The sequence below is a fragment of the Oncorhynchus nerka genome, linkage group LG28 (assembly GCF_034236695.1).
Source record: "Oncorhynchus nerka isolate Pitt River linkage group LG28, Oner_Uvic_2.0, whole genome shotgun sequence".
Classification (NCBI taxonomy): domain Eukaryota; kingdom Metazoa; phylum Chordata; class Actinopteri; order Salmoniformes; family Salmonidae; genus Oncorhynchus; species Oncorhynchus nerka.
Genome location: NC_088423.1, coordinates 42,598,211 through 42,621,819, shown reverse-complemented (window position 1 = coordinate 42,621,819; position 23,609 = coordinate 42,598,211). Strand labels below are relative to the sequence as shown.

Here is a 23,609-nt window from a genome sequence, read left to right as displayed (position 1 = left end):
GGGCGGTAAGCAAATTGGAGTGGGTCTAGGGTGTCAGGTAGGGTGGAGGTGATATGGTCCTTGACTAGTCTCTCAAAGCACTTCATGATGACGGAAGTGAGTGCTACGGGGCGGTAGTCGTTTAGCTCAGTTACCTTAGCTTTCTTGGGAACAGGAACAATGGTGGCCCTCTTGAAGCATGTGGGAACAGCAGACTGGTATAGGGATTGATTGAATATGTCCGTAAACACACCGGCCAGCTGGTCTGCGCATGCTCTGAGGGCGCGGCTGGGGATGCCGTCTGGGCCTGCAGCCTTGCGAGGGTTAACACGTTTAAATGTCTTACTCACCTCGGCTGCAGTGAAGGAGAGACCGCATGTTTTCGTTGCAGGCCGTGTCAGTGGCACTGTATTGTCCTCAAAGCAGGCAAAAAGTTATTTAGTCTGCCTGGGAGCAAGACATCCTGGTCCGTGACTGGGCTGGGTTTCTTCTTGTAGTCCGTGATTGACTGTAGACCCTGCCACATGCCTCTTGTGTCTGAGCCGTTGAATTGAGATTCTACTTTGTCTCTGTACTGACGCTTAGCTTGTTTAATAGCCTTGCGGAGGGAATAGCTGCACTGTTTGTATTCGGTCATGTTGCCAGACACCTTGCCCTGATTAAAAGCAGTGGTTCGCGCTTTCAGTTTCACGCGAATGCTGCCATCAATCCACGGTTTCTGGTTAGGGAATGTTTTTATCGTTGCTATGGGAACGACATCTTCAACGCACGTTCTAATGAACTCGCACACCGAATCAGCGTATTCGTCAATATTGTTATCTGACGCAATACGAAACATGTCCCAGTCCACGTGATGGAAGCAGTCTTGGAGTGTGGAGTCAGCTTGGTCTGACCAGCGTTGGACAGACCTCAGCGTGGGAGCCTCTTGTTTAAGTTTCTGCCTGTAGGCAGGGATCAAAAAAATTGAGTCGTGGTCAGCTTTTCCGAAAGGGGGGCGGGGCAGGGCCTTATATGCATCGCGGAAGTTAGAGTAACAATGATCCAAGGTTTTACCACCCCTGGTTGCGCAATCGATATGCTGATAAAATTTAGGGAGTCTTGTTTTCAGATTAGCTTTGTTAAAATCCCCAGCTACAATGAATGCAGCCTCCGGATAAATGGTTTCCAGTTTGCAAAGAGTTAAATAAAGTTCGTTCAGAGCCATCGATGTGTCTGCTTGGGGGGGGATATATACGGCTGTGATTATAATCGAAGAGAATTCTCTTGGAAGATAATGCTGTCTACATTTGATTGTGAGGAATTCTAAATCAGGTGAACAGAAGGATTTGAGTTCCTGTATGTTTCCTTCATCACACCATGTCTCGTTAGTCATGAGGCATACGCCCCCGCCACTCTTCTTACCAGAAAGATGTTTGTTTCTGTCGGCGCGATGCGTGGAGAAACCCGTTGGCTGCACCGCATCGGATAGCGTCTTCCCAGTAAGCCATGTTTCCGTGAAGCAGAGAACGTTGCAGTCTCTGATGTCCCTCTGGAATGCTACCCTTGCTCGGATTTCATCAACCTTGTTGTCAAGAGACTGGACACTGGCAAGAAGAATGCTGGGGAGTGGTGCGCGATGTGCCCTTGTCCGGAGTCTGACCAGAAGACCGCTACGTTTCCCTCTTTTTCGGAGTCGTTTTCTTGGGTCGCTGCATGCGATCCATTCCGTTGTCCTGTTTGTAAGGCAGAACACAGGATCCGCGTCGCGGAAAACATATTCTTGGTCGTACTGATGGTGAGTTGACGCTGATCTTATATTCAGTAGTTCTTCTCGACTGTATGTAATGAAACCTAAGATGACCTGGGGTACTAATGTAAGAAATAACACGTAAAAAAACAAAAAACTGCATAGTTTCCTAGGAACGCGAAGCGAGGCGGCCATCTCTGTCGGCGCCGGGGATAAGCATAAGCATATCATGAAAATAAAACATCTTATCTATGTTACCTAACTAATTCTGATTATTCCCCAACACTACATAGGCATACAGAGGCCCATTTTCAGCAACCATCACTCCTGTCTTCCAATGGCACGTTGTGTTAACTTTCTTCTAAAACTCATCAGTCTATTCTTGTTCTGAGAAATTAAGGCTATTCCATGTGAGAAATTACCAAGAAACTGAAGATCTCGTACCACGCTGTGTACTACTCCCTTCACAGAACAGCGCAAACTGGCTCTAACCACAATAGAAAGAGGAGTGTGAGGCCCCGGTGCACAACTGAGCAAGAGGACAAGTACATTAGAGAAACAGTGAAGAGGCGACTCCGGGATGCTGGCATACTGGATATTTTCACACATTTTCCCAATGTCTGATGTTGGCTAGCCATAGCTTATTTGCATGACAAAATGTCAGGCAACTGTATAGCCTTGTGTGGAATACCTGGAAATATCACATTAACATAAGTATTCAGACCCTTTACTCAGTACTTTGTTGAAGCACCTTTGGCAGAAATTACAGCCTTGAGTCTTCTTCGGGATGACGCTACAAGCTTGGCACACCTGTATTTGGGGAATTTCTCCCATTCTTCTCTGCAGATCTTCTCAAGCTCTGTCGGGTTAGATGGTGAGCGTCACTGCACAGCTTTTTTCAGTTCTCTCCAGAGATGTTCGATAGAGTTCAAGTCCGGGCTCTGGTTGGGCCACTCAAGGACATTCAGAGACCTGTCCCGAAGCCACTCCTGCGTTGTCTTGGCTGTGTGCAGTGTTTGGAAGGTGAACTTTCACCCCAGTCTGAGATCCTGAGCACTCTGGAGCAGGTTTTCATCAAGGATCTTTCTGTACTTTGCTCTGTTCATCTTTCCCTCGATCCTGACTGGTCTCCCAGTCCCTGCTGCAGAAAAACATGCTGCCACCATCATGCTTCACCGTAGGGAGGGTGCCAAGTTTCCTCCAGATGTGACATGGCATTCAGGCCAAAGAGTTCAGTATTGGTTTCATTTGATCAGAGAATCTTGTTTCTCATGGTCTGACAATCCTTTAGGTGCCTTCTGGCAAACTCCAAGCGGGCTGCCATGTGCCTTTTACTGAGGAGTGGCTTCCGTCTGACCACTCTACTATAAAAACATAATTGATGGAGTGCAGCAGAGATGGTTGTCCTTCTGGAAAGGTTCTACCTTCTCCACAGAGGAATTCTGGAGCTCTGTCAGAGTGACCATCGGGTTCTTGGTCACCTCCCTGACCAAGGCACTTCTCCCCCGATTGCTCAGTTTGTCCAGCTCTAGGAAGAGTCTTGGTTGTTCCAAACTTCTTCTGTTTAAGAATGAGGGAGGCCACTGTGTTCTTGGGGACCTTCAATGCTGCAGACATTTTTCGGTACCCTTCCCCAGATCTGTGCCTCAACACAATCTTGTCTCTGAGCTCTACGGACAATTCCTTTGACCTCATTGCTTGGCTTTTGCTCTGACCTGCACTGTCAGCTGTGGGACCTTTATATAGACAGGTGTGTGCCTTTCCAAATGATGCCCAAGCAATTGAATTTACCACAGGTGGACTCCAATCAGGTTGAAAAACATCTCAAGGACGATCAATGGATACAGGATGCACTTGAGCTCAATTCTGAGTCTCATAGCAAAGGATCAGAATACTTCCTTTTTTTTCTCTTCTTTTTTTAATTAGCAAAAATGTAAACATTTTTCACTTTGTCATTATTGGGTATTGTGTGTACATTGACGAGGAAAAAAAATATATTTAATCCATTTTAGAGCAAGACTAATGTAACAAAATGTGGAAAAAGGGAAGGGGTCTGAATACTTTCCGAACAACTGGCACAAGTATTTGAAGAACTTGAATGAGTGGATAAACCCAATTGACTTTACGTATTTTAATTTTAATATGTATCACACACTTACATCACACTTTTGAAGAAATGATGTCTAGCAAAATATAAAGTTATGCTAGGGGGGTTGAGTGGGAAAAAACCATGCTTGAATGTTTGGTATTACATTTTTTGTGACAAATATATTATATAAACAACAATAGTTGCTTTATTGGTCCATTTGCATGGATATTCTTTATTTATGCAGTTCACAGTACCTAACCTGGCACAACACACATCACAGGCTGAGAGCAGTACATACCTGTAACTTTGACAATTCACAAGGATATTTAACTCTGATGGCATTTACCACACAGCATGGGAGAGGAATCCGGACTTCTGGAGCCAGTGTCTCATCGCAGAAGACGATGTTGTATGAGACCAGTCTGAACTGTATCGAATTACAATTATAGATCGAAGGGCAAAGTGGATTTGAGAATCTGGAGCAGCAGCCATGCACTTACAACATAAAACTTTTTTTACAATATGAAAACAGGTTCTTCTTTGCCGTTCTTAGATTTAGCTGTTATTTCAAGTTCAATGTGTAGGCCTGTGTTTCCTATATCCTACTCAAATAAAAGATGCCAAAACATTGTGATAATGTGTGTTTGGCTAATGTAAAAACATAAACTCACAACGGTCCAGCTCATAGAGGTTTCTGATAAGTGATTATTCAATAAAGTAAAGTTCAGCTACTTACACGTTGGATAACTGTCCATTTGACCCAACTGGAACTGGGTTGTGTCTCCAATTTCTTTTTGGGATATGGAAAAAAATTCCAGGACACCAGAGTTGATGTGAGCAGCAAAATCCCATTTGTCACGAAAGGAAACTAGCTGCTCTTCATCATCAATAAGTTGGTAATTTAATCAAATTCTCTGCATTGACTCACAGTTACCACAACTACACCACCAATCTGTGTTCATCCTAGGGATGGGCTGGAGCTGTGGTCCTGATGCTGTGGCTAGAGCCAGGCCAGCCATCTGATGCTCAATTTGCCTGAATTCTTCATCACAGTATTCGGGCTCAAATAAATATGGTTTGGCGACACCATCGGCGCCCCTACAGTAGTTTTCTTCATCACTTACAAGTATTTAGTCTTCAGACGTCTGTAGGTTGATGTTTACTTCATATAACTAATCTCTAACGCTAGGCTTCTGTCTTTACTTCTCTCCCAAATAAATGTATTCAAAAATTAAGTAAGAGAGCTAGAGAGGGAGAGCTAACTAGCTAGCTAGCTAGCTAACTAATTTGAGTATCATGTAGTGAGTAGCCTAAATCTATCGATGTTGCATTGAGCTGGGTGAATGGAAAATGAATGAGCCATCCAATATACTGTAATAGAAATAAGGCCATGCTCATAAATAAATCATCGTTCTCCCTCATTTTAAATGGCATCGACCGCCACTGTTCCATGGGTATTAGTCTGCCATCAAACATCAACAGTAAGACATGTAGCCTATAGAGCCCCACAGTGTAGGTGTCATAATACCCATAAAACCTAGCTGTCAAACACGAAAATGGTTCCAATCGTTTTTTCACCATGAATTTTTCCCATATGGGATTTTAGAACCCCTTCAAAAAAGGTCTCTGTTTCATGTAGGCTTTCCCTGGTGTGACGTTTTGATAACCGTGTAAATCTCTCTCGGACAAGGTGACTTTCTTTGATCAATATATTCGTCACTATTTACTCTGTAGATTCGAAAATGCTAATTAGCATCAAATTAGACTTTCAGTTGAAGTCGGAAGTGTACATACTAGATGTCGACGGATTATGATTTTTCGATACCGATTATTGGAGGCCCAAAAAAGCCGATACCGATTAATCGGTCGATTTTAAAATGAAAAATAAATGTATTTGTAATAATGACAATTACAACAACACTGAATTAACACTTATTTTAACTTACTATAATACATCAATTTAGCCTCAAGTAGATAATGAAACATGTTCAATTTGGTTTAAATAATGCAAAAACAAAGTGTTGGAGAAGAATGTAAAAGTGAAATATGTGCTATGTAAGAAAGCTAACGTTTCAGTTCCTTGCTCAGAACATGAGAACATGTGAAAGCTGGTGGTTCCTTTTAACATGAGTCTTCAATATTCCCAATGCTTGACGCACAACGAATAGCTGCTGGCAAAACACATGAAAGTGCTGTTTGAATTCATGTTTACACGCCTGCTTCTGCCTACCACCGCTCAGTCAGATTGTATGCGACACAGGACACGCTAGATAATATCTAGTAATATCAACCATGTGTAGTTAACTAGTGATTATGATTGATTGTTTTTTATAAGATAAGTTTAATTCTAGCTAGCAACTTACCTTGGCTTCCTGCCTTTGCGTAACAGGCAGTCAGTCTCCTTGTGGAGTGCAACAAGAGAGAGGCAGGTCGTTATTGCGTTGGACTAGTTAACGGTAAGGTTTGGATCCCCCGAGCTGACAAGGTGAAAATCTGTCTTTCTGCCCCTGAATGAGGCAGTTAACCCACGTTCCTAGGCCGTCATTGAAAATAAGAATGTGTTCTTAACTGACTTGCCTAGTTAAATAAAGATTCAATAAAGGTGTAAAAAAATTAATAATAATAATAACTTAAAAAATCGGCGCCCAAAAATACCAATTTCCGAGTGTTACGAAAACTTGAAATCGGCCCTAATTAATCGGCCATTCCGATTAATCGGTCGACCTCTAGTACATACACCGTAGACAAACATATTTAAGCTCAGATTTTCACAATTCCTGACATTTAATCCTAGTAAAAATTCCCTGTCTTAGGTCAGTTAGGATCACCACTTTATTTTAAGAATGTGAAATATCAGAATAATAGTAGAGTGATTTATTTCAGCTTTTATTTCTTTCATCACATTCCCAGTGCGTCAGAAATGTAAAAACACTCAATTACTATTTGGTAGCATTGCCTTTAAATTGTTCAACTTAGGTCAAATGTTTCGAGTAGCCTTCCACAAGCTTCCCACATTAAGTTGGGTGAATTTTGGCCCATTCCTCCTGACAGAGCTGGTGTAACTGAGTCAGGTTTGTAGGCCTCCTTGCTCGCACATGCTTTTTCAGTTCTGCCCACAAATTTTCTATAGGATTGAGGTCAGGGCTTTGTGATGGCCACTCCAATACCTTGACTTTGTTGTCCTTAAGCCATTTTGCCACAACTTTGGAAGTATGGTTGGGGTCATTGTCAATTTGGACGACCCATTTGCGACCAAGCTTTAACTTCCTGACTGATGTCTTGTGATTTTGCTTGAATATATCCACAGAATTGTCCTACCTCATGATGCCATCTATTTTGTGAAGTGCACCAGTCCCTCCTGCAGCAAAGCACCCCCACAACATGATGCTGCCACCCCCGCGCTTCACAGTTGGGATGGTGTTCTTCGGCTTGCAAGCCTCCCCCTTTTTCCTACAAATATAATGATGGTCATTATGGCCAAACTGTTCTATTTTTGTTTCATCAGACCAGAGGACATTTCTCCAAAAAGTACGATCTTTGTCCCCATGTGCAGTTGCAAACCATAGTCTGTCTTTTTTATGCCGTTTTTGGAGCAGTGGCTTCTTCCTTGCTGAGCGGCCTTTCAGGTTATGTCGATATAGATACTTATGTGCCTGTTTCCTCCAGCATCTTCACAAGGTCCTTTGCTGTTGTTCTGGGTTTGATTTGCACTTTTCACACCAAAGTACATTCATCTCTAGGAGACAGGACACGTCTCCTTCCTGAGCGGTATGATGGCTGCGTGGTCCCATGGTGTTTATACCTGCGTGCTATTGTTTGTACAGATGAAAATAGTACTTTCAGGCATTTGGAAATTGCTCCCAAGGATGAACCACACTTGTGGAGGTCTACCATTTTTTTCTGAGGTCTTTTTTTTTAAAAAATTTCCCATGTTGTCAAGCAAAGAGGCACTGAGTTTGAAGGTAGGCCTTGAAATACATCCACAGGTACACCTCCAATTGACTCAAATTATGCCAATTAGCCTATCAGAAGCTTCTAAATGCCATGACATCAATTTCTGGAATTCTCCAAGCTGTTTAAAGGCACAGTCAACTTAGTTTATGTACACTTCTGACCCACTGGAATTGTGATACAGTGAATTATAAGTGAAATAATCTGTCTGTAAACAATTGTTGGAAAAATTATTTGTGTAATGCACATAGTAGATGTCCTAACTGACTTGCCAAAACTATAGTTTGTTAACAATACATTTGTGGAGTGGTTGAAAAATGAGTTGTAATGTCTCCAAACTAAGTGTATTTAAACTTTTGACTTCAACTGTAAGTAAAAATACTTTAAAGTACTATTTAAAGTTTTTTTTTTTGCTATCTGTACTTGACTATTTATATTTTTGACTACTTCACCACATTCCTAATGAAAATGTACTTTTTACTCTATACATTTTCCCTGACACCCTAAAGTACTTACATTTTTTTACATTTTGAATGCTTAGCAGGACAGGAAAATTGTCAAATTCACACACTTATCAAGAGAACATCCCTGTTCATCTCTACTACCTCTGATCTGGTGGACTCACTTAACACAAATGCTTTGTTTGTAAGTTAATGTCTTGAGTATGGCTATCCATAAATATAAAATGATTAGGCTGTCTGGTTTGCTTAATATAAGGAATTGGAAATTCTAAACACGGTCTGGCTCAGTGCCTCTACTTTTAATTCCAGTCTGACTAGATGGAAAGGGTCTGTTGTTTTTTTCCACCAGCCACTCTCTGACGTCCAAATAATTCAATGTTTTTATTTGCTTACGTGTGTGTGTGGAATCGTGTTTACGTTTTCATTGGCTTTCATATACACACGTGTGCATATGCGTCGGTAGGGTTGCCAGTGGGAGGGATTTGGGGGTGGGGGCATGATGACTCAGCCCCCCCAGGTGTTATGTTGCCATGGTGATAGATTACTCACCCTGAGGTCCCTGTGCACAATGTCATGCTGGTGCTTGATTGATGCACTGGTTGCAGAGAAAGGAGACACAGGACACAGAACACACACATCAATGCACAGACACATCATAACCACAATACACAGTACAGGGTAGGAACTAATGGAAACTACTGGTTAATGGATTAGATGAGGTGCGTTTCCCCTTGTCATTTAAGAACTTTGAGCACTTGCAGGAGTGCAAAATCAATCCAATTCATGACTATTGCTGTTTGTTATTATTAGAAACAGTGAACTAGAAGTAGAGGCGTGCCTCCCGAGTGGCGCAGTGGTCAAAAGCAATCGGGGGAGAAGGGCCTTGGTCAGGGAGGTGGCCCAAGAACCCGGTAGTCAATATGACAGAGAACCCGATCGAACATCTCTGGAGAGACCTGAAAATAGCTGTGCAGCTACGCTCCCAATCCAACCAGACTGAGCTTGAGAGGATTTGCAGAGAAGAATGGGAGAAACTCATCAAATACAGGTGTGCCAAGTTTGTAGCGTCATACCCAAGAAGACTCCAGGCTGTAAACGCTGCCAAAGGTGCTTCGACAAAGTACTGAGTAAAGGTTCTGAATACTTATGTAAATGTCAATAAAGTTGTTGTTTTTTATCAATTTTTTAAAAATAGATATGTTTTTGCTTTGTCATTATGGGGTATTGTGTGTAGATTGATGAGGGGGAAAAACAATTTAGTCAATTTTATAAGGCTGTAACGTAACAGAATCAGGAAAAGGTCAAGGGTTCTGATTACTTTCCGAATGCATGATACCAAACATTAATATTGAGTTGCACCCACCTTTTGCCCTCTGAACAGCCTCAGTTCGTCAAAAGCATTCCACAGGGATGCTGGACCATGTTAACTCCAATGTTTCCCACAGTTGTCAAGTTGGATTGATGTCTTTTGAGCAGTGGATTATTCTTGATATACACGGGAAACTGTTGAGTGTGAAAAACTCAGCAGTGTTTCAGTTCTTGACTCAAACCGGTGTGAGTGGCACCTACTACCATAACCCATTCAAAGGCACTTTGTCTTGCCCGTTCACACATCATGTCACACATACACAATCCATGTCAAAATAATGGCGCCAGAGGGGATGGCTGTCGTTTAATGGGCTCCTAACCAACTGTGCTATTTTGTTAGGTTTTTTTGCATTGTCTGTAACTTATTTTGTACATAATGTTGTTTCTACCGTCTCTTATGCCCGAAAAGAGCTTCTGGACATCAGAACAGCGATTACTCACCTTGAACTGGACAAATAATTTTTCTTTAATGAGTCCGACGCGAAGGATCTACTGCTTTCTCGAGACCAGGCCCAAATCCCCGTCATTTGCATGAAGAAAATATGGAGAAAAAGGGGTAGGAGGTTGGGCGCCTCGTGAGAATTCATAGGCGAGTTGGTAAACCACCAATATCATCCGTATTATTGGCCAATGTGCAGTCATTGAACATAAACTGGATGGATCTACTGGATCTAAACTGGATCTACGATTAAGACTTTTCTACCAAAGGGACATTAAAAACTGTAATGTCTTATGTTTCACTGAGTCATGGCTGAACGACAACACGGATAATATAGAGCTGGCTGGGTTTTCCGTGCATCAGCAGGACAGAGCAGCGAAGTCTGGTAAGATGAGCGGCGGGGGTGTGTCTATTTGTTAATAATTATTAAATGTCTAATATTTTCGCCAGAGGTAGAGTACCTCATGATAAGCTGTAGACAACACTATCTACCAAGAGAGTTTTCATCTATATTATTCGTAGCCGTCTATTTACCACCACAAACTGATGCTGGCACTAAGACCGCACTCAACGAGCTGTATAAGGCCATAAGCAAACAAGAAAATGCTCATCCAGAAGCAGCACTCTTAGTGGCCAGCATGTCACATGCTGGTAGAAATTATGAGAAAAAAAAACTCTAGACTACCTTTACTCCACACACAGATGCATACAATGCTCTCTCTCGCCCTCCATTTGGCAAATCTGACTATAGTTTATCCTCCTGATTCCTGCTTACAAGCAAAAACTATTGCAGGAAGTACCAGGGACTCGCTCAATACGGAAATGATCAGATGACGCAGAGGCTACGCTCCAAGACTGTTTTGCTAACACAGACTGGAATATGTTCGGGATTCATTCAATGGCATTGAGGAGTATACCACCTCAGTCATCGGCTTCATCAATAACAGCAACGACATCGTCCCCACAGTGACTGTACTTACATATCCCAACCAGAAGCCATGGATTACAGGCAACATCTGCACCAAGCTAAAGGCTAGAGCTGCCGATTTCAAGGAGCCGGACACTAATCCAGACGCTTATAAGAAATCCTGCTATGCCTAAAAACTAACCAACAAACAGGGAAAGCTTCAATGCTAAGATTGAATCCTACTACACCGGCTCTGACACTCGTCGGATGTGGCAGGGGTTGCAAACTATTACGGACTACAAATGGAAATCCAGTCGCGAGCTGCCCATTGACAAAAGCCTACCAGACGAGCTAAATGCCTTTTACGCTCGCTCCGAGGCAAGCAACACTGAAGCATGCATGAGAGCACTAGCTGTTCCGGACAACCGATGCGAGCAAGACCTTTTAAACAGGTCAACATTCACAAAGCCGTGGGGCTAGATGGATTACCAGAATGTGTACTCAAAGCATGTGCGGACCAACTGGCAACTGACTCAAACTTAATAGCACTTTTGATATATATTTGTTTATATAGCTCATTCGGACACATTCTTTCAATAAAACAAAGAATTTGTCCACAATTCGCAGATTTCTCAACCGCTAGGTGACTGACAACAGAGCAGAGCTAGCAGTGCACAAAGATACATTGTGAGTCACCTGACCTGTTTTTGCAGCTCTCCCGTTCTAGACTGCAGGGAGAGAGGGTATAGAATCACTTGGGAACTTTTGGATTTGAGGTAAACTTCTCCTTTAATTGCTGCTAGATATAGTAAATCATTCAGGGGTGAGTCTTAAACTTTAAGTTGAATTTTCACTTGATCTCCCATTGACATCAGTGCATAACTAAGTAAAAATGTGACTTAAAACAGAAGTTAAGATTTCCCCTCAGTGCTTAGTGAGAGCTCTTATTAAAGGGCTTAGAGTTTATGCAAATGTACTAAGGCCCTATTCATTCATTACGTGTTTAGAAAAAAGAGAGAGTTGGTTATTTCTGTTCCTACACTATTTTTGACAATTTCCCTCTGTCACTGCAGGTGTTACCCAGACAGACATGTGGCCTCTTCACTCACACCATCTTCTATAACGAGTACCCAGGAGGCTCCAAAGAGCTGGACAAGAGCATCAGGGGAGGAGAGCTGTTCCTCACCGTCCTCCTCAACCCTGTAAGTTTAGTTCACTCTCAAGATACTCTGTCTCTCCTTACTGGAGCTGCTACCTCTATATGACCTGAGAAACTTCAATCTGGAAAAGTCCTTGCTTGGGAAAATGACCTGTAACTTTGACTTTTGTGTAAATCATTAATTGATGTCAGTCTGTGCTACAATTTTAGTTTCACGAGTGGGATTTTGCCTAGTGTGCATTTAAGATGCGTAGACAAACAGTGAAAGGTCTCACTTCCCTACTCACCTGTTGGTATAGTCCTCTGACTCCTCTGTCCCCCTCCAGATCAGCATCTTCATGACCCACCTGTCTAACTATGGAAATGACCGGCTGGGCCTGTACACCTTTGAGTCCCTGGTGAAGTTTGTTCAGTGTTGGACCAACTTGCGGCTGCAGACACTCCCCCCCATGCAGCTGGCTGACAAATACTTCCAGATCTTCCCCGAGGAGAGAGACCCCCTCTGGCAGGTTAGGGGACTGCAATGATCAATTATTATTACAGATGTGATAATCCATTTGTTGTTAGTTACTGTTTCCTATTTTAGATATGTACTGTTTATTGAGGTTATTGTTATTACGTTTGGCCCATAAATTAATTAAAATTTTCAATAAAATGACTCAATGATAAGCTAGCTGTATGCATTGGAGACCGTAACCCCTCTTTATCTGTCCTCAGAACCCATGTCATGACAAGAGACATAAAGACATCTGGTCGAAAGAAAAGACCTGCGATAGACTACCGAGGTTCCTGGTCATAGGCCCACAGAAAACAGGTGAGACCCTGCAGCCAACCATTTTCTTAAGACAGCTACACACTCTCGCTCGCCACATACTCTCTTGGCCAAAATGGATTGCGTGATGGTGTTTGTGGTGGCGAGTTTCAGTCAAAGTGTATATTCATGGGCCTCCTGGGTGGCGCAGTGGTCTAGGGCCACCAGAGACTCTAGGGCCACCAGAGACTCTAGGGCCACCAGAGACTCTAGGGCCACCAGAGACTCTAGGGCCACCAGAGACTCTAGGGCCACCAGAGACTCTGGGTTCGAGCCTAGTATCCTAGTCTCATCGCGCACTAGCGACTCCTGTGGCGGGCTGGGCGCAGTGCGCGCTAACCAGGTTGCCAGGGGCATGGTGTTTCCTCCGACACATTGGTGCGGCTGGCTTCCGGGTTGGATGGGTGCTGTGTTAAGAAGCAGTGCGGCTTGGTTGGGTTGTGTTTCAGAGGTCGCATGGCTTTCGACTTTCGTCTCTCCCGAGCCCGTACGGGAGTTGTAGCGATGAGACAAGATAGTAACTACTAACAATTGGATACCACGAAATTGGGGTGAAAAGGGGGTAAAAACATTTCTTTTAAAGAGTGTATATTCATCTGTGTTCTTTCAGGCACCACAGCCCTGCACTCGTTCCTGAGCCTCCACCCTGCCATCACCAGTAGCTTCCCCAGTCTTGTCACCTTTGAGGAGATCCAGTTCTTTAGCGGCCCCAACTACAACAACGGCATTGACTGGTAAGACGACTTTGCTGCCCACTGAGATTTAAACACTAATGAAGCCTCTAGCCTTCTTTTGTCTGAACTGATCTAAGAGCCTACATCCATATAGTAGTACCTTCGGAAAGTATTCAGACCCCTTGACTTTTTCCACATTTTGTTAGGTTACAACCTTATTCTAAAATGTATTAATTTTTCTCATCATTCTATACACAATACCTGATAATGACAAACCCAAATAGTTTTTTAGAAATGTTTGCAAATGTATTAAAATGATATCACATTTACGTAAGTATTCAGACCCTTCACGCAGTACTTTGTTGACGCGCCTTTGGCAATAATTACTTCTGGATATGACGCTACCAGCTTGGTATACCTGTATTTGTGGCATTTCTCCCATTGTTCTCTGCAGATCCTCTGAAGCTCTGTCAGGTTGGATGGGGAGCGTTGCTGCACAGCTATTTTCAGGTCACTCCGGAGATGTTAGATCGGGTTCAAGTCCTGGCCTCTGACTGGGCCACTCAAGGACATTGAGACTTGTCCTAAGCCACTCCTGCGTTGTCTTGGCTGTGTGCTTAGGGTCGTTGTCCTGTTGGAAGGTGAACCTTTGCCCCAGTCTGAGGTCCTGAGCGCTCTGGGGCAGGTTTTCGTCAAGGATATCTCTGTACTTTGCTCCGTTCATCTTTGCCTCGACCCTGACTTGTCTCCTAGTCCCTGCCACTGAAAAACATCCCCACAGCATGATGTTACCACCGCGCCTCGACACAATCCTGTCTCGGAGCTCTACGGACAATTCCTTCCGCCTCATGGTTTGGTTTTTGCTCTGACATGCACTGTCAACTGTGGGACCTTATATAGACAGGAGTGTGCCTTTCCAAATCATGTCCAATCAATTGAATTTACCACAGGTGGACTCCAAGTTGTAGAAACATCTCAACGATGATCAATGGAAACAGGATGCTCCTGAGCTCAATTTCAAGTGTCATAGCAAAGGGTCTGAATGCTTATGTAAATAAGCCGTTTTTTAACTATTTTTTAAATATATTTTCTAAAAGCTGTTTTCGCTTTGTCATTATGGGTATTGTGTTTAGATTGCTGAGGATTGTTTTAAAAAATCAATTTTAGAATAAGGCCATAACGTAGCAAAAGTGGAAAAGGTCAAGAGGTCTGAATACCTTCCAAAGGCCCTGTGGTTCCTTCCTGCTTACTTGTAGTGTATTCTTCCTCCATATTGCTCTCACGTATCTATTTCTCCCATATCAGTGAGAATGTATAACAGTATGGTCCATTAGGTGGAAAGGGACATGACGCAGGAAGACATTCAAATGACATACGCTCTGTTATGGCCCTCGCTAACCGTAACTGCTCTCCCCCGGCCTCTCTTCAGGTACATGGACTTCTTCCCCTTCCCATCGAATGTCAGTACAGACTTCATGTTTGAGAAAAGTGCTAACTACTTTGACACGGAGGTAGCCCCTAAGAGAGCGGCCGCCCTGCTGTCCCGAGCCAAGATCCTGGCTGTGCTCATCAACCCAGCGGACCGTGCCTACTCCTGGTACCAGGTGGGTCTGTCACACTCTTAACTTCCTCAGCCATAATGTGATCAGGGTCATGAAATATAAACTGTTCCCAGACCATTTGTCAAGACCGTGAAGTGACCACATGGAAAGGACTCCTGGCCTGCCTCACTCCAGAGAAAAGAAATGCCATCTGTTTTTATTTGAGCTTCACCTGTTTATTTGCATGTATTTATTCTCAAGAGGCCAAAAGGTACAAAGTCTGTCAAAAGTTATCTTGTAAAATCACTTGATGCGGGATTCTTCTGAAGTCTTGACTTTTGATAACCTTTGATAACTCAAGATGTCTGAACTTTAACATTTCCCTTGTGTGTTACCCTACAGCACCAGCGGGCTCACCAGGACCCGATGACCGTTAACCACACGTTCCAGGAGGTGGTGACAGCGAGGCCTGCCTCCCCCCGAGAGCTGCTCATCCTGCAGAGGCGCTGCCTTAAACCTGGGGCCTATGCCACACACCTGGAGCGCTGGTTACACCACTACCAGCCCAGCCAGGTAACATTACATTACTGGAAATAAACAAACATACTAAATGTGCACAGCTAGATACTGAAAACTACAGGAGACACCCCCGTGAACAATTCAAATGCATCCATTCAGAAACATGGCTTCACAGTATTTTCCTTGATTGATCATGGCAGTACTACCTGTGTGGAATCCAGTATGTGAGAGGTGTGATTCCTGTTTCCAGGTCCACATAGTGGATGGGTCCCAGCTGCGATCCAACCCTGCCCTGGTCATGGAGGGCATCCAGAGGTTCCTGGGGGTCACACCCATCTTCAACTACACCCAGGCTCTAACGTATGATGAAAGTAAAGGGTTCTGGTGCCAGAGGGTGGAAGGAGCACGACCCAAGTGTTTGGGCAAGAGTAAAGGCAGGAAATACTCTGACATGACTCCTGAGGTACAGTTACTCCATCTTTCAAGGACAATGTCAGACACTGCACATTATCCCATCTTGTCAGCTTGTTTCTCCGAGTGGCCATGTTGTATTTTGACTTCTGCCTAATATGTAGATATGTCTTAACAAGTGCCTCATATAGTCCTTCGCTGACTGTTCTCTGTTGTGTGTATTACAGTCGCGTGCCTTCCTGACGGAGCATTACCGGGAGCACAACATGGAGCTGCTGAGGCTGCTGAACCGGCTGGGCCAGCCCCTGCCCGCCTGGCTGAGAGAGGAGCTGCAGAGCTCCAGCTGGAGCTGAGACTGGACCTCCCTACGGAACCACAGCCACAGCCTGGGACTGGAGCACTGCCCTGCCTGGCCTGGCCCGGGGTAAGAGGGCCCTGTTTACCCACACCCAACACCAGTCACTACAGAGAGTGGAAGAGGAGAGAGGGCGGGAGGACAGCCCCCTATCAGGACAATGGACTCCTCCACCCTGAAATGCCACTGTAGAAACCAATCCTCACGGGAATAATGGCCTCTAATAAGGGAGTTAATGAGTTGGACTGCTGAAACAACCCCTCCCTCTTTCCCCTCGCAGTCATCATCTTCATCCAGAAAGTAGAGGACTTGTCTCAGCCTGCAGCCGGTTGGACTGACTGACGCCAGGGTCTGGCAGACTGAGAGGGGATGGGGGGGGTCTAATGTCATGTTACCCCCCTTTTTAACAGGAACTGATATCTTGTGGCCCTGGAGTGCATGAATAAACCCAGCAACATGCGTGTGGTCACAAGCTCACACACACACTTCTCATTTCTTCAGAAGAATGAATGTAAAATGTTGTAAATTTGAAAGCTGTTGTATATTGTTGGTGGGGGATGGGTGGGAAATGTGACAGAATAGACATGAACTAAACAAGACAGCAAACTCTAGTGCTATGGACAAAGACGTGTGCCATAGGATGGATGTAGTGCATCAAAGGCCACGGCTCCCAACAGACTGTGCATTCCACTACCCCAAAGCTGAGGCCTTTGGAGTACATTCTGATAAACAAACGGTCTAATAGGCCCCACAAGTCTACAGAGAAACACACACACTTTAACCATGCACGTTCTCCCTCACTCTCACGTAGGTACCCAGTCAGTTTAGAGCTGTGTAGAAAGAGAGCAAGTTAGAGAGAAGAGGATGAGCTAGAGAGAGAGGTTCTAGGTCTCTCTGCTTGTGAGTGTCTGTCGTAACAGGAGCTGCTGTTTTGTTTTCTGTTTATTTTGCCAAAACTACAAAACAAAGACCAACGCTGTATCATCTCTAATAAACTTTGAGGTTGGAATGGATTGTTCATTTGTCTTTTTTTTACCCACAGCTTCTGCATGCCTGTCAATGCAGGAGCCACTGTAATTTACCCGTGTCTGATGCTGTCTACAGAAGACTGGAATGGAAACGGCAGTGCCTATGTAGTTTAACAGACAGGAGAGTATATTATAGTCTGCAGTACAGTAGTAATCAGTTTTCGGGAAGGCATATTTTCAATGGATAATTTGACTGAGTCACCTTTATTAGACTCGCGTATCACGTGAAATACCTCCTATCTAATCATCCTCTCAGTCGCACGACGAATCGGTGGAAACCTGTTAAATGGGCAAATCATGTTCATTAATCAGTCTAGTGTTAACAAGGGACTTGACCTCAATCTCTGATGTCCCTTTGGATAGACTCCTAGGGATTAGTCAGACAGGCTATAATGAACAAGCAGAAAAATATATGAAATAAGTAATGTACTCAACTGTAATATTCTTGTGATTTATTGACACACACAAGATGCAACGTTTAGATCCTGCAAGGATGGACTAGCACACACTCACAAGATAATGATAAACCGGACACAACTTATGTTGAAATGTTATTTTTATTCAATGTTTCTTGTTTAAATAACAAAGATATGATCTGCTAACATTCAAACAAACACTTGATAGTTTTAAAGTAATGATTTTCTTTATTGTATGGTCATGCAAAACTCCAGCTCAGAGTATAGTCATATGCATCCCCTTACTATATGGTTACAATGCAGTACATTTACAAATAAAGGGAAACATACCAAGCTAAGGCTTTTTTTGTTTTTTTACGTGATACATCACTTCATTTCAGTATTTGAGACAGCCATTTTCATTGACCTTGAAGGTGCAAGTAACATATATAGATTTACATTTCTTAAGTAAACACAGACAGTAAAAAATATTACCAGAAAGAAGACATGCATATTTTTCCTCTTGTAAAACTGCATATATATTTTTGTTATTAAAGTCTGGCTTTTAATATTTATTTTTCATTATTCTTTTTTTTTTTTTGTATATCAACTCTCTCCCTATCCTGCTGGCCAGTAAGGTATAGTATAATCAATGGTTAACTGTCCTTCCCTCAGTAACTACTATTTCTCTCTTCTTCCCTTTGAATTATTTTAAGAATTGAAATAAACTGGATGGTTATACTCTTTCACATGAACATTCCCATGGCTGTGTGAACACACACTGAATGGAAGCATCAGGCCCGGTGGGGGACAGAGGTCAATGTCCACAGCGCAAAGTCAGGAAAACTACTCGGATCCAAAAAACATCACATAGTTCAGTACTGTATACACCGCATCATGGTGCAAAGGGGAATACAGTCTCATGGCATTGCAGATATGTCACAACACCCAGCAGCACACGCAATAGGGTGGGGCCACATGTGACTCATGATAAAAACAGAGCACAAGTTTTGTTTTAATATTTTTTGATTTCATCGGTAGGTAGATTTTTCAGCTTTTTGGTACCCGGCCTTTGACAGGTTCAATGGAACACGAGTACTATGGAGCTGCTTAGCACAGAAGTGAAGGGGTAAACGGCAAGCTTCACCCCACTGGCGGTACAAAGCCACACACAGGTTTCTACAACACGGTGAAAAGCAGTGTTCCAATGTTTTACCATCAACACAAAGATATGTTTTTTAAGTGAGACTGTTTCGAGGGTTTATTTTGTGTGTCTGGCTATATATATATATATATATATATATAATTTGCATTGGGAGTACACCGTTGATGTTGATTCCATGTCTATTGTGGCATTTTCTGCATGTGTGTGGGGGGTTGGACAGGGTGTGATTTGCTAGCAGCCTGAGCCCCATCCCTCACCTCAACTGCCTCCCCATATTTCAGCTCCAATCTCAAAGGAAAACTTAGATCACTCATAATACCACCAGTAAGAACACTAACATCTAGAACCGTTACAACAGAAACCGTGACAAAGGGACCAATCCATTGATTGCTTTCACCGTGGCTCCCAAGCACCCAGCCTCTCATCCAATCTTATGCCCAGCCAGAGGTCTGACATGCCACGGGGCAACTCAGCACCCCACTTTACTGCATTCTCATTTTCACATGCTTTTAAAGAGAGGTACGGCAAGCAGAAAAAGATCATGTACGTTAGAGAACAGGACGGGGATCAAAACGACACGGGCAAAGGGTGACATCGTCACACTGAATGGCACTAAAAGCTAGACAGCTGATTAGCAGGGTCGCTCGCTATAGAAACACAGGTAGAGACCCCAGGAGTGGGCGAGCTTAACCTGAAGTTGCAGAAACATTCACCTGGGGAGTGAACAGAACAGCATTGAGTCTCAAATTTATGTGCAAAACAGTACAGGCCATTTTAGACCCCCCCCCCCCAATTGATCAAACATGCTAAAATCATAGTAGGAAATGATACAAGGGAGTGGTATCCGAGCATTCAGAGTTTGTAGATTGGGGCCTCTGTCAGAATAGTATCAGTTGGCTTGACTGATTGTGTCATGTGCCCTCTAGAGGCCCAAAGGAAGATGGCAAACTCAGCACTGAAAACCGATGGTAGTGTTCTGCAACTTCAGGTTGTGCTGGTCAGGAGACTGTGGCTGAAGCTGGAGGAGCAGGTTGGTTTATAGACCCAAAGGGCACAGCACAGGGGCCTGGAGTTTGGGCCTTGTGTGTGTGTGTACACAGGGGATCTCAAACTGCAAAAGAGGCTGAATAGGGACAGGAGAACACACATTCACTCTCACACACATCCATTCTCCAAACTCTGAAAGTAAAGAGTCTTTTCCCTTTCTCCTTATAAATATCTATGTATACATTACTATATTAAATAAAGTCCCCCATTTAAAAATTCTTCAAACACAAAAGACTTTCAAATAAAGCATCATTCAGGGGATAAAAATGAAGAGTTCCACAATAACACATGAATACTAAAACACTGACCCTTCTGAAACCCGCCTAACCCATAAAAACATACATCTACATTAAAACAATGTATTTAAATGCCTAAAGTCTACACTTTGGTGTTCTTAATTCTAATACTAAGTATCATCATTTAGTTTCTTTCTTACATGTTCCCTCCTAGCATTTGTTTGCATCCAGAAAAAGAAAGAAAACAACTAGATTCATTGTGAAACAAAACACAAAAACAACCACCACTAATATTAGGGTGTGTGCTCCTTTTTTATATAGAAAATTCATATTTAATCATTGTTGATTAATGTGACTTTTTTTTTTAAATAGGTTCATATTTTTTGCACATATGTTAATACTTTAAACACCTTTCCAAACAAAGGGCAAAAAATATGGATCCATGGAAAAAGAACAAGACCGCGCGCCCCCCATGGGCGTCAGAAGCATGCACTGTCCTGAGGGGAGGGCCTCGGGCCCCAGCCGGCCCCCAACATCAAGCTAGGGTTGGACTGGATTGGTTATGGTGGTGTTGTCGGTTGGCTTTTAAATATAATTTATTTTTATTTCCCCCAAGGATTGTAAAACTTCAAGCGGTCTCTTCCGGCCAGGCGCCAATCCAACCACTGAGAGGAAATGTTCCAATCGTCTTCAGAATTCAGGCAAAGCTGAGGAAAAGAGAGAGAGGGAGAGTGGTGGGGAGTGCACAGGGCAGCCTCTCCAAACTACTCCTGAGTTTACAACACTATAATAGGTTTATATACGGCAGTGGAGGCTCCTCAGAGGAGGAAGGGAAGAACCATCCTACTCAGTAAATTTCCTTTTTTTAAATATATTGAAACATTAAAAAACTTATCCTTTTTAGATAAATGTCACCAAATCACTGTTTTGCAATGGTCAACAGTAGCATCAACAGCCCTCTCTAGGGTAGCACTATGGTGTAGCTGAAGGACAGCTATTTTCCCTCCTCTTCTGGCTTCATTGACATCAGAACAAAACCTAGGAGGCTCAAAGTTCACACCCCCTTCCATAGACTTGCACAGTAATTATCACGATTTTCGGAGGATGTCCGAGCTCTTGCAGTATGAACGGACATGTTGTCCATCCAATAAAAGGATAATAAAATGAATCTAGTACTGAAAGCATAAGCTACAGCTAGCTACCACCGCAGTGCATAAAGTGCGGTGAGTTGTAGACTCAAAGAGAAAGACAATAGTTGAACAGTTTTGACTAAATTAATTTCTTAAACATCTAAGGAGAGTAACAAAGATAGCGAGAGCTAGCTATATTTCATTGTATTTCTTTTTATAGCTAATGCAGCTAATTTAGCCTACTCAACAACCTAACTCAAACATAGAGGAATGCTATTTATGTTAGCTAGCTGGCTAAGGCTATCCAAAAAAGCAATTCTTCCAAGTCAAGGTAAGCTTTCGGTTTTATTAATTTATTGCCACCGGGACCCGTCTGTGTAACTGCTAAACTGCTAGCTGTACCCTGTACTGTGTGATTGTACACATGTATTTGATTGTGGGTTTACTAACGCATTAACGTAAACTCGTACATCGCCTTGGTCCGTACAATTGCCCATATTTTAGCGCCCCACAAATGTAATACTTCCAGATCAACTGTAATGTCAATACCATTGTAAAGCACAATTTCTCCCCTTTCCAACAGAATCAATTACATGACCCCCACGCTGCCCGTTTCTGCATAATTCAAGCAGGCAATGAGCCCCGTCGGGTCTTTTTAAAAATGGCGGGTGGGGAAGCAAAACTAATGCATGATAGTGAGAAGGAGAGATGTTGTGTGGGTAAATTGCTTTTTTTCACTCGATCTATCCAACGTATCACCTTATCGCCTCTAAAATGTAAATAAAACACTATAAAGAGTGTATATAATGTGTCATTACATACCTATTTGAAAGTTTGTGTCGAATTTGAATCGGGTTTTTAGGGCAGTGCTGAAGGGATCTTAGAAGTAAACAGCAGCTTTGAGAATGATGATCGCATGCAATGATGACGAAAAAATGACTAGGTATCCCCCCTTATCCCTGTCACTGTCCATTTCTTGTTTTTAAAGGATGATAGAAGTGCTACACCTGGTGGAGAGAGATTGTAAGACATAAATAATTGCTTTATGCGTGCTGGACGTTACGACATGACACGTCAAGATGTAACGGAGGGTCAGTTTTTTCAACTTTTCTCCAATACTATAGAGCCATTACCATGTCGATCAACGCTTGAATAGAAACCTAGTTCACACCCCCGATTTTGACGTCAACACAGTCGCTACAGTCCCATTAGTTTTCTTTGTGGTCTCGTTTGAATATTGCGGTTGCAACACATTTGTACGGAATGGGGTGAGTTTGCATTAGTTCTTGTTTGTTGACTATAACCTTAATATGGTGACAAGATGTAGGCTGTGTACCGTTATGGTATGAAGGTTTGGCTTGAGGAGTTTTTTTACATAAACAAAAAGATACAGTATGTATCAGCACTTCAGTACATGTATGTGAGTGTGAGGGAGGGCACACATGTAGACAGAACCTAGAATAAGCTCTCTGCAGTCTGTACCTGTGTCTGGTAAAGGGTCACTGGAGAGGTGCGGCAGGCGCTCCTGAACAGTGAAAATGCACATTGAGCCACTTGGTGTCGCGGCGGTGCCACACGCGGGTCTCCTCTGACTGGCAAGAGCGCGGTCGTCCCTGGCTGTCGATGTACTGCGTGAGGCGGATGTAGGCGATGCAGGCCGCGTCCTCCCCGATCAGGTGCACATGGGGATTCAGGATAGTGGTGTGGACCGGCTTACTGTTCTTACTCAACACTATATAGGAGACACGGACACACTCAGTCATCTACTTACATGTGTTGGCTTCATGTACTTCTTCCTTGATTAGATTACAATAGAGAAAGGTGGTTACCAGGCCTTTAGTGTAAAATAGGGTGCTCAGTGACTTACCTGGTATATGTTTTTTTCTTCAAAATATACAACAATTAACATAATAGGGTCGCGCCATGAATAGTGCCTTATGTCTTTCAGACATTGTGCGTACATTTTGATGAAACACATTTTACAGTTGGATACATACATCTATGCTCTAACTACACTAAACCATGTTAAAAATTCCAATAGCAGTGTGTATTCGTTTAAAAAAAATTGGCATGTCTCACATCATCTTGGGGCGGCAGGGAGCCTAGTGATTAGGACGTTGGACTAGTAACCGAAAGGTTGCAAGATCGAATCCCCGAGCTGACAAGATACAAATCTGTGGTCCTGCCCCTGAACAAGGCAGTTAACCCACTGTTCCTA

The 23,609-nt window shown here is 43.2% G+C and overlaps 2 protein-coding genes across 11 annotated transcripts in view; one reads left to right on the top strand and one right to left on the bottom strand.

Moving 5' to 3' along the window:
• Nucleotides 1-17,399, top strand: part of LOC115113237 (bifunctional heparan sulfate N-deacetylase/N-sulfotransferase 2-like) — a 234,248-nt gene extending 216,849 nt beyond the window's left edge. For all 3 annotated transcript variants that reach the window (XM_065012804.1, XM_029640651.2, XM_065012803.1), the window contains 8 exons: nucleotides 11,994-12,122; nucleotides 12,406-12,588; nucleotides 12,797-12,893; nucleotides 13,501-13,624; nucleotides 14,994-15,168; nucleotides 15,508-15,678; nucleotides 15,875-16,087; nucleotides 16,263-17,399. In XM_065012804.1, the coding sequence (XP_064868876.1) occupies nucleotides 11,994-12,122; nucleotides 12,406-12,588; nucleotides 12,797-12,893; nucleotides 13,501-13,624; nucleotides 14,994-15,168; nucleotides 15,508-15,678; nucleotides 15,875-16,087; nucleotides 16,263-16,388 (1,218 nt within the window). In that variant the 3' untranslated portion in view covers nucleotides 16,389-17,399. The remainder of the gene's footprint in view (nucleotides 1-11,993; nucleotides 12,123-12,405; nucleotides 12,589-12,796; nucleotides 12,894-13,500; nucleotides 13,625-14,993; nucleotides 15,169-15,507; nucleotides 15,679-15,874; nucleotides 16,088-16,262) is intronic.
• Nucleotides 17,400-20,877: 3,478 nt separating this feature from the next.
• LOC115113238 (calcium/calmodulin-dependent protein kinase type II subunit gamma-like) overlaps nucleotides 20,878-23,609 on the bottom strand; it is a 135,613-nt gene continuing 132,881 nt past the window's right edge. For 7 of the 8 annotated variants that reach the window (XM_029640653.2, XM_029640659.2, XM_029640654.2 and 4 more), the window contains 2 exons: nucleotides 22,874-23,123; nucleotides 20,878-20,968 (listed from right to left, as the gene is read on the bottom strand). In XM_029640653.2, coding sequence (XP_029496513.1) covers nucleotides 22,891-23,123 — 233 coding nt within the window. In that variant the 3' untranslated portion in view covers nucleotides 20,878-20,968; nucleotides 22,874-22,890. Of the gene's footprint in view, nucleotides 20,969-22,873; nucleotides 23,188-23,609 lie in introns of those variants that run through there. The other variant, XM_029640666.2, reaches the window with a different exon arrangement.